The 11,032-nt window shown below is 37.9% G+C and overlaps 1 protein-coding gene across 4 annotated transcripts in view; it reads left to right on the forward strand.

Annotated features, from left to right (window-relative positions):
- Nucleotides 1-8,902, forward strand: part of LOC109922788 (protein tyrosine phosphatase type IVA 2) — a 114,293-nt gene extending 105,391 nt beyond the window's left edge. For 3 of the 4 annotated variants that reach the window (XM_048612994.1, XM_048612996.1, XM_048612995.1), the window contains exons 5-6: nt 1,499-1,573; nt 4,343-8,902. In XM_048612994.1, the coding sequence (XP_048468951.1) occupies nt 1,499-1,573; nt 4,343-4,454 (187 nt within the window). In that variant the 3' untranslated portion in view covers nt 4,455-8,902. Of the gene's footprint in view, nt 1-1,498; nt 1,578-4,342 lie in introns of those variants that run through there. The other variant, XM_048612997.1, reaches the window with a different exon arrangement.
- The last annotated feature ends 2,130 nt before the right edge of the window (nt 8,903-11,032 follow it).

Below are 11,032 nucleotides of genomic sequence, written 5' to 3' on the forward strand. Positions count from 1 at the left end.
AGCAGGTAAACATTTAGCTAAAATTTACTGCCAGCTGTTTGTTTCTCAAATCCAAACTTGCCTTGCACTAATTCGAAAAGACATACCTTGCACATCCTTGCACATCATTCAAATTTAGTTCACAGGAGCTCACTGCATTCTATTCTCTTACCCCTCGCTTTCCTGCTCCTCCTCCATCCACTACCCTCCTCACCAACCATTTACACGCTTGCTCACTCTGCTACTAGAATCCAGTAACTGTCTCCTGCCAGCATTTGTCTAGAGTTTTGGCAAGGATTTTGCTATAGTTTTTGAGATTGTTCCAACCCACTGTACACTCGAGACAATCCTGTCACTGGTATCGAGGACAGCATTGGAATAATGGACCCATACATTTGTGCATTAGTTGACTTACTGAAACATTTGTGCAGTCTCCATGCTGGAGCATTGGTAATATTTGTTATTGAGTGCAGAGTAACTAATTGGGTTATCAGGTGTCTGATTTGTAGTTGTCAGTAATGGTCAATTTTTGTGTGCTAATTGTGAAATTGAGAAATTATTTCCAAATAAAAACAACTGTTTCTGTAAAGATGTGTAACAATCAAAGAATTTTGTTTTGGGGTAATGTTGATTTCTGAGCCCAAGTTGTGATTTATTTTATTTTTAGAATGAAAAGTATCTGTACATTTTCTTAAAAATAAAGCTTCATAATTTGTAACATTGCATGATAGGTCTTGATTGAGCAAATGTTTTTTCCAAGCCCTTGCTAATAATATAGAATCAACTAGTTTTTTTAAACTGTTCCTGCTTTAGGAGGAAAATGGTTTTGTTGTTGACTCATCAGAGACAAATCACAGAAGTCTTATGGTGCCGAATGAGTAAGCCTGCTCAGCCCATCATGCTTACACCAGTCTTCAAAAGGCCTTTATTACTTAGTGCCACTCTCCTGCTTTTTCCCATACCCTTGAAGATTGTTTTTTAACCAAATAATTGTCCAGTTCTCTCTCAAATACCTCAATTAAACCTGCCTCTATGGTAGTTCTAGGCAGTGAATTCCATGCCATAACTATTTGCTGCAGAAAAAAAACTTTTACATCATCTTTTTCAAATCATTTTAAATCACTTAAATCACTTTTGTTCCTTTTGCAAGCAGCAGCAGTTTCTTTTTATCCAGCCCACTCATTTTGAAAACCTCTTGATCTAAACAAGATTGGAAATTTTATGTTCTCCACATCTTATCCAAGAGCAATCACAAAGAAAGCACTTAATGTGACACTTCATAATGTAAATGTTAAATAGTGTAAATTAAGGAGCCCAGATTAAGTAAGGCAATGTGCAGTTGAATACTGTAATGACCCATCTGTGATTCTATGGTTTGATGAGTTGACTAGCTTTTATTTGGTCCTATTTATTTCTCTCCTCTTAAGTGTGTGCAAATGTGCAGCAAATATTGGTGCACAAAAAACTGCAGCCTTGCTAAACTAGTACTCATTCAATCTATTTTCCCTTTACACTATAGAGCTCCAGTGCTTGTTGCATTAGCATTGATTGAATCTGGAATGAAGTATGAAGACGCTGTTCAGTTTATACGGCAGTAAGTACAGTGTCATTGTTACTTACAAAGCTGGTTTTATATTTTGTCTGTAGATAGTGACAGTGTGCATTAGAACACTTTGCCCAGTTGGCTCCATCAATGGGCTATCTATAGAACTGAATTGTGCAAACTATATAGGTATAAGACTTGACCCAGTTGCTGGATTAATTGATTGCTCTCAATGCCATTTTTGTTTAAAATCATCCCAAAGATTTTCACAATAAAGTCTTTGGGATCGGTCTAAATAAAATAGTGTAAAGAATGGTCAGTTAGTCCAGCAAAGATTGAGTCACGTCTAAGACATTGCGATGTGCTCTAGTGACCCTATTTCAGCACTTATAAATGTTTTGTATAAGGGTGGTGGGGAATGGAAAATCACCCATACTTGCCCAGTCTGGCTTTTATGACTCAAGATCAAAGTATTATGGTTAACTTTTAACTTGTCTCTGGTCTAAGCACCAGAGAATGGCAACTTTGTACATTTTTCACTGTACTGCTGTATTCGTGTACTTGAGTACAAGTGACAATAAAATCTAAATCTAAAAACAGTTATAGGTAATTCAGGATGGAAAATTTATACTGGTCTTATCTGCATCCTGTGAATGAATCTTTGAAATAGCAATATATGCTGCTCTGAAGTTTTTGTTGTTGAGAATTTTCTCTGTGCAAAGATGAAAGTGTATTTTACTTATCTAAACAGAGTATCTACATCAAAGCATTGGGGCAGTGTTTCATAAGAAATAGGATCAGAAGTAGGCCATCTGGCCCATCGAGCCTGCTCTGCCATTCAATAAAATCATGGCTGATCTTTTCATGGACTCGGCTCCCCCTAACAGTCTGCTCACCGTAGCCCTAAATTCCCTTAATGTTCAAAAATCTATCTTTCTTTGCCTTAAAAACATTCAACAAGATAGCATCAACTGCTTCACTGGGCATGCAGTTCCACAGATTCAGAACCCTTTGGATGAAGAAGTTCCTCCTTAACTCAGCCTCAAAATAAGGGGAAGATTTAGGACTATGCCTCCGAGTTCTAGTTTCACCTGCCAGTGGAAACCACCTCCCTGCTTTCATCCTATCTATTCCCTTCATAATTTTAATGTTTCTATAAGATCACCCCTCATTCTTCTAAATTCAGTGAGTACAGTCCCAGTCTACTCGATCCCCTCATAAGGCAACCATCTCAATTTAGGAATCAACCTACTGAACCTCCTCTGTAACCCCTCCAGTGCCAGTAGATCCTTTCTCAAGTGGGGAGACCAAAACTGTTCACACTACTCTAGATGTGACCTCATCAGCACCCTATACAGCTGCAGCATAACTTCCCTAATTTTAAACTCCATCCCTCTTGCAATGAAGGACTGTGAAGGGCAGCATGGTGGCTCAGCAGTTAGCACTGTTGCCTCACAGCGCCAGGGACTCTGGTTCGATTCCAGCCTCAGGCGACTGTGTGCAGTTTGCATGTTCTCCCCATGTCTGCGTGAGTTTCCTCCGGGTGCTTCGGTTTTCCCCCCACAGTCCAAAGATGTGCAGGTTAGGTGGATTGGCGATGCTAAATTGCCCATAGTGTTCAGGGATGTGTAGCTTAGGTGGGTTATAAGGGGATGGGTCTGAGTGGGATGCTCCAAGGGTCGGTGTGGACTTGTTGGGCCAAAGGGCCTGTTTCCACACTGTAAGGATTCTATTTTCTATGCAGGGATTGGGTAGGGAGTGGTGTCAGTGGGATGCTCCTCAGGGTTGGTGTGGACTCAGTTGGCCGAATGGCCTGCTTCCATACTGTAGGGATTCTGTGAATATCCCATTTGCCATCTTAATTACTTGCTGCACTTGCAAACCAACTTTTTGTGATTTATGCATAAAGACGCCCAAGTCCCTCTGCACAGCAGCATGCTGCAATTTTTCACCAATTAAGTAAGTCCATTTTGCTGTTATTCCTACCAAAATGGATGTTGAGAGGGCTTTACTCTCTATCTAATCCACACTTGCTCTTGGCCTGGGGATGCTTATTAGAACATTGTAGAGAGGGATTTATGCTACATGTAACCCAATTTGGGAATGTTTGATAATACTGGAAGTTTGAAACCGAAATTGTACTGCACTGTGGCACTTAATCACCTTATACTTTTCATGAGTGTTAAATAGTCAAGCAGGTAAATGACATACATACAACTATAGTTCTGTGGCTGCTTGTTGATGACTTGGGCATGGGAAGTTTGCTGCTCAGTATGCAATTGGAATCCAATTTTATCATGTTGCTATAAAGCAGCTATATCAAAGTACATTTGGTTCTTCCGCATATGTCTCTATTGGTCTGCTCCAACCATCCTCAAAACTGACTAAATCATAGAGAAGGATTAGTGTAATCTATAAAATTATCAATCTTATCAAATCCTGCTGGGTTTTCTCTTTGTTTACTCCTGTTTAAAACTAGCAGATTCCCATGCCAATGTTGAGTCCTGCACTCCAGTAACATTGAGAGCCAATTGAGGAATCCAGAGTACAGGGCCCTCGGCCAATGTTTCAAGCATTTTCCAAAAAGAGCTTTAAAAATAAGTACTACAGTCTCCAAAGTTTCCTGCTTATAGGAACTGTCAACTGTAATTAAGAAACTCTGACACATTAATGTCCAATGTTACCTAAAATGTCAGATGCGACTGTTGAAAGATATTTGTGATAGATGCAGTTATAAGGTACAATTAAGTAAGTTACACGTAAGTAGAGTTAACGCATCAATGTATTGAAACTTACCCATTCCTCCTTTATCCATTTCAGGAAAAGACGTGGAGCTTTTAATTCAAAGCAACTACTTTACCTCGAGAAATATCGGCCAAAATTGCGTTTGCGCTTCAGAGCCGCAAATAGCACAAGCTGCTGCATCCAGTAACAATCTGTCTCTGGACTGTAGATACCTTGGTGACGCAAACACAAAATTGAATATATTCACATTCGGTGAAGACAGGACCTTCAATCTTGAAGTGAATTTTTGAAAAAAGAAATCTGTCTTTGTGGTGAAGGAATTGTGTATTTTTCATATGATTGATCTTATCAGGGAGGTGTTGCATCTTAAAATGGTCTGTATAGAAAGAATTCACTGCCTCTGTAAAAAGAGGTTAAGATTATGTCTGTGCAAAGTCCCGCTTTCACCTCACTTTGTAGACCTCACTTGCATTGCACAAAGACTTCTTAAGGTTATGGTTCGATGCAATAGATTATCCCTCTGATTGCAGCAGGTAGGCAAAATAAAAGATGGTATCTGGCACTGTAATTGTATTGTATTTGATTTCCAGAGATGAGCAATGCCAATCTTAGTGAATAAGCTCTTTGTTTTGGTGTAATACTTAGGGTTTCTTTTAGAATTGAAGCGTTAAGTGTATAAACATCTTTACTTTAGGTTCTTCTAGTCAATTTTTCATCCGAAAAGTTGGAAGGGTGAGAGTATGAGTAACTGCCCTTTTATTTAAATATTTTGCTTTGCAACCCTTACGCAGTGACAATCTGCAAAATGCACATCAGACATTTTCCAAGATGTGGAAGATGTGTGCTGCAATATTGGGTTTGCATTCCCTTAGTGGCAAATGCTCCACCCTGAATTCTAATATTACCTTAATGGGTTTTCTTTTACCCCAGCCACAGTACTATGTAGTGTTACACTACACTATACTTGGGACAAGAATTGGAGAGCAGTGGGAATAGTAAATTGCCAAACCGATAGTGGCTCCTGTGACTGCTTTTATTGAACCCACAAGATAGCTAATTACATGCGCTACAAGTTCTTTCCGGGAGGGTTATTGATCTAGAAGTATACCCATCTGAACATTACATAGTATTTTATGAACCTAACAGCAGAAAACAATAGCACAGCAAAGTCTCATCATTTTTTATAGATATCATCATCTGATATAGATAGAAAAGGGAAAAATTGAACAAATAATAGTCTGAGTCAGAGAACATGCAGTGTCTGGATTTCTAATGAAGTGTTAGAGTGAGTAAAAAAGTGAAGGTGAAAATCTAGAAAATGGTTAAATGAAGAATGCAGATGTCTGTCTAACATCTGGCCTTAAATGTTGCATTGAATTGTAAAACATGTATACAGCAAAGATGAATTAATATCTGCTTCCTTTTTTTTCCATACTCTTATTTGCCTACAATGAACATTTGCCATTTTGTGTATGTTTTTGTTTTGGGTTTAGCACTGAACCCCTCACAAAAATGTGCAAAATGTCAATTTATTTGATTTTCTTGTTATAAACAGTTTTCAGCTCTTTATGAAACAAAAAAGCCAAAAAAAGCTTATTCTAATTTTTATTCACTTTAAATAGAGAGAAAGGACAGGAATTTCATGAGCTGCGGATGTGAGAAATGAAACTGGTTTCTTGGGTAGTTAAGTAAAGGGGCAGCTTGTTGATTGTGTCCAATGATCAGACTGATTCAAGGAGAAATTGCTTCTGAATCATGGCTTAATCTTTTTTAAAAAAGATTTTCTCCTGATGTCATTTTAAAAAAATAAAATTCACATTATTTCTGGAGAAGCACTTGCTGCTAACCTAGTACCGCACAACAAATCTGGCCGCCTTACATTGGTACACTGGCATAGTTGTTGCTCTGACCCATTTTGCAAATTTAACTTGGCTGTTTCTGATTCTAAAGATGTGGCTCATGCAAAAGCTCACATCATAGTCATAGCCAAATGTGTACAGAGGCACAATGTATCCAGAAAAGACTCTCAAAACAAATGTGCAACATTTTCACTATTTAAGAACATTATCTCTCTAACTTTAGTTGGTACTAATTTTACATGAATGATTCTTTAATGCTCCTATCAAATGTGGGGTCAAGCTGCTATTTGCTGATGCAAAATGAATTAACCAGTGCCTGTTACCATAGATGGCACTAATGCCAAAGGACTTCCTGGTGTCTAAACATTTGAGGACCCTGCATGCTGCCCTTCTCTATCGCTGTGCCATGACTTGTTTGTTTGCAGCATGTTTGTGGGCAGTGTCCAGCACAGAAAAGTAAGATGCAACTTAATTTAATTCCCCTAAAAGACAGTAAATGCTTAAGTGTAATTCTGGAGAAACAGTTTTGTCTACCCTCATATTGCAGATGTTTTGCATTGTACAGGATGTAACAAAACAAGAAAGTGAGCTGAGTAACTGGAGCATACCAGTTTATATCAGCAAAAACCTGGCTAATCTTTAACTGTGCCTGTCTGTCTAGTATGATCCTGTGTTGTGTTAAACCAATTTCTGTCTCCCAATCATTCCTTATCAAGGTTAAATCTAATATATCCTTGAAATAGTGGTTATAAACACAATCCTCCGTACTTCTGGTGTGATTTGTCATTTTCCACCATTACATGAGAAGCTCTTCAAGAATTTTCTAATTCAATTCTATACCTTTAGAAATATTTAATTGTATTATAAGGTTATTTGATTTTTTTATTTAAAGTGATTTCCAATTCTTCCAAAAAAATCCAAAATAATATGCCTTAATTTGTAACAATCAATGACCTGGAATTCTGATTCTCTGATCATAGATATTTTGACTTGCACACTGTCAAGTCTCATCAATATATGCTAAAGCAGTAATTAGTAGCTGCATTAATGATCCTTTGTTGAAGAGCATGGAGACTTGAAATGGCTGATCTATTTGTTCACAAAATAAATCTGGTAGCTCTGTCTCTGCAGCACTGTACTCTGACTTGGGAATCCTGGATAGCTTTGTTACTATCATACTGTTTTGATGCTACACTGCTTCATGTCTACTATGTATCCCTACATAAATCTAAAAGAGATCACTTAGGAAATTAGTTAAATTTAAAAATTCTTCGGGGGAGAAGGAATTCCCACATGTTTTTAATCTGAGAGGATGTGGGATCATGTGATCTGGCCACGCTTTTCATCTCTTGTGTGAAAATTATAGCTCTATTTAGAAAATCTCAAGACACCCTCTATTTATATGCTTTGCTTTTTAATTGAAGAGCCTGTCAAACCGTGCCCTATTGGAGGGTGCGCTGATCATTTCATTATGACTTTTGAGAAACTGAACCAGATTCAGGTGGTCCAATGCACCTATTTCTTTGATAGCCTGGCCTTTTATTTAGAGGTAAATGTTGAGAAGTTGGCCCCCTGTTTTCTCGAGGTTTTCCAGGACACGTTTGTAAAGTGGTTTCCTGATTTGGGTTGGTATGATAGGGAAGCCTGTTTTTTATTTTTTAAATGAAAAATGAATTGAACCTCTGGAGGTGAAGAGACAGCTTAATTACATTTGCAAATCATTTTGTTTCAGAAAATAATTTCCTCCAACCTGAAAGTGATTTCTATTTTGCATTTGTCTTCAGACATTAAGCAGGACATCTAACTTATCTGTGTACACCTTGAAGGCAGTTAACAAATTTAAATATTTGGTGAGGAGATAATTAAGTTTTTTTTTTAAAAAAATCTAAACTAATGATGGACTAGTGGGATTATTGGACTGGTGACAATAGCCAGGTACTGCAAGCATCAGGCCAGTTTTGGAAATGCCCAGTTATTGGGTCCACTTCGAGACACTTTCAGGGAGTTTTGATGTCCCGATACCTATACCCAGGTTCACTTTGTTTCTAGTGGACTTTGATGTTATTAGACCTGTGCTTTTGGGTGCTAAAAGAAATACCAAGGGTGAAATAGTTACACTAACGAGTGCTCTGTTACTATTTCAAACTGGTATTTAAAATCAATTTTCTTTCATTTCAAAATTAACAAACTATGCTAAATGACTTGGTGATTTCTGTCCTGGAAAGACTGCATTCCTTTTTGAATTATAACATGTTTTCAGAGGGAAACTCAAGTAACCGTGAACAATCACCAAAAAGGAAACTTGAGCAGGGCCTTGGAGTATGAGGTTTCCTGTTGCAGAGGTGGGGCATCGTGAATGATCATTGATGTCTTGAGATGTGATTTAAAATGAGCTGGAAAGTTCTCAGTTATAAAATAGCGCCTTGACGTTGCTGGTCACTGGCTTGAATCTTCCAGTTTAACACTGTCTGTCATTTCTATGACCATTCTGTGCCTATCCAATTGGTGTGTACACACCAACAATCATTTAGTAATCATCTAAAAGTACCGATATTTATATTTTCAATGATCAATTATGTTTCAAATATATTCTTTTTTAATCATTTTGCACAACAATGTTTGAAGTGCAGCTCAATGTTGTGGAAAAGCTGCCCCTGCTGTGACCTGCTTGTAACTCCTGTGTAGACGAAAGGGGCGCAGTCTTTCTGGAATCATGTTTCAGCATAAATTCTGCTTTTATTGATTCGATATTAAAGAGATTGTGTCTTTAGCGTTAGATCTCTCATACTTTGCGTTTTGTTTCATTGTTTATGTAGCTCTGTTATCATGGGGTTAAAAAAGATTGACAACTCATTCATAATATTAGTTGTTGTGGATTCAATAACTTGAAGTGAAAAAAATTCAATTGACACAGCATCCACTCCACTTTCTCAGTTTGTGACTGAGTAAAGTGATCAACTTATTTCCTCTGAGGTGGGCAAGTTTAAAAAGGAACTGAGAGAATCAAAGGGTGCTTGCTTGGACTTGTGTAGGACAATGAAGTTGGCCACAGAAACACAAGGGTTTTTGGGTACAGGAAGGTATTGGCCTGGATCTTGCAGTAGAAAAAGTAAGTTTATCATCACTCCCATTGTTATGGAGTGGCAACGTGTGATTTTTGCAACAGAAAATTGCTGTTCAATTTGCCCCTACTCCTCCAGAAGTTTAGAGTAATTGAAAAGTGTTTCTAGACATTTTTGCCAACTATATCCTTTAAACACATCAGTGAAAATTAGGACTAGTGGATTTTTTAGCAGCGTGCTAAGCCTAAATTAAAATGAATCTCTCTCACTCTGAGAATTAACTTTTACAAATGTTCTATTACTCTTCAGAATTTAAATATTATTGGACATTTTTAAAATTTTCATTCTCTCAGTCCCATCTTTCCCTCCTTTGTTCATTTCTAAATGTGATTTGACATTGAATATTAAGATATATACCTTCCTTTAAGGGAGGTTTAGACTCTGCATGTCTTTGAGTATTCTGCAGTTTGATCAAAGAGCCACAGTGTTGCTTGCCCTGCTTACATAGAGCACAAACTCCTTGCAGACATTCTACACTTGGATTTGTAAAAATGATAAGCTGGCACTGAAAAGTCAGCAAAAGGTGTGTGTGAGATGCGAGAAGGATAATGAACGGTGAGTACCGTTATTTCACCAATGACAGGAGTACTGGTTTAGGTTTTGCTATCTAATCTTTGAAGTTCTTCACTATTCAGATATGGCCCAAAATTTGCTGATTCTACTTATCTGTTTTAATGGCCTGGTGGGGTAATTGATTTTACAAGTTTATTAACCTGTCCTGCCTGTAGTTACAGATATAGAGTCAGTGTCATAGAGATATACAACATGGAAACAGACCCTTTGGTTCTACTCGTCCGTGCCGACCAGATATCCCAAATTGATCTCGTCCCATTTGTCAGCATTTGGCCCATATCCCGCTAAGCTCTTCTTATTCATGTACCCATCCAGGTGGCTTTTAAATGTTCTTGACATTCCTTTCTCCTTGTAAAGAAATCTGTAATTACAAGTCCCGTGGTGTTAAGGCCTTCAGTATAAATAATTTGCTTGTATCAATTTTGTCCATTATTTTTACAATTAGATCTTGATGAAGTCAAAAGAAAACAAGCCATATTTCCCTTGTAGGGGTACACCCTCCTTCTATTGTACAAGTTTGATAACGTTTTGCACCAACCTGATGAAATAATGTATATTTTCAGAACTGAAACACAGTTGTATCAGTAAGCACAACTTGACTTTATTCAGTCAAATGGCATTCACAAGTTTCTGCCATAATTTCATCTCTGCTCAAGCAATAAATCTTAAAGTTGTTGATCTCTGCTCTGCATAAATATGAATGCAAGCTGTAGAGTTCAACATTGCCTTAGTGAACCAAAGCCGACCCCAATGGCCAGTATGCTACTTTGCTGCTGTCTCGCTCGCTCACTCTCCTTCGCGATGACCTCCGCAATTTAAAGCTGTCAGTATCTGAGGAGTTCTGTCCTACCTGTGTTTCGTTAGTTGGTCTCTGGTCTCAATGACAGTGCTGGTGCACATTTACCTCTCTTAGCGAATCAGTAAATGACTAGAGCTTCTGATCCTTATCTTGTGCACAATGGTAAAAGTGTGCATGCATGAATATCAGATTGGAACACAGGTTCCATCGAAGTGCACACAAAACTATGTCCCACCTACATTAAGAGCAAGTGGATACCAATAACTCCACATCCCAATAAGGGGCAGAAGTGTGCTGTAGGAAGAATAGGCTGGATGAGTTGATATAATATGACACCAATATATGACCATCTAAAATAAAAGTCCTATCTCGTCTCTGGGATAAAATGTGAAAAAGCTGTAAGATGCATTTT

The sequence above is a fragment of the Rhincodon typus genome, chromosome 27, assembly GCF_021869965.1.
Source record: "Rhincodon typus isolate 14 chromosome 27, sRhiTyp1.1, whole genome shotgun sequence".
Taxonomy (NCBI): domain Eukaryota; kingdom Metazoa; phylum Chordata; class Chondrichthyes; order Orectolobiformes; family Rhincodontidae; genus Rhincodon; species Rhincodon typus.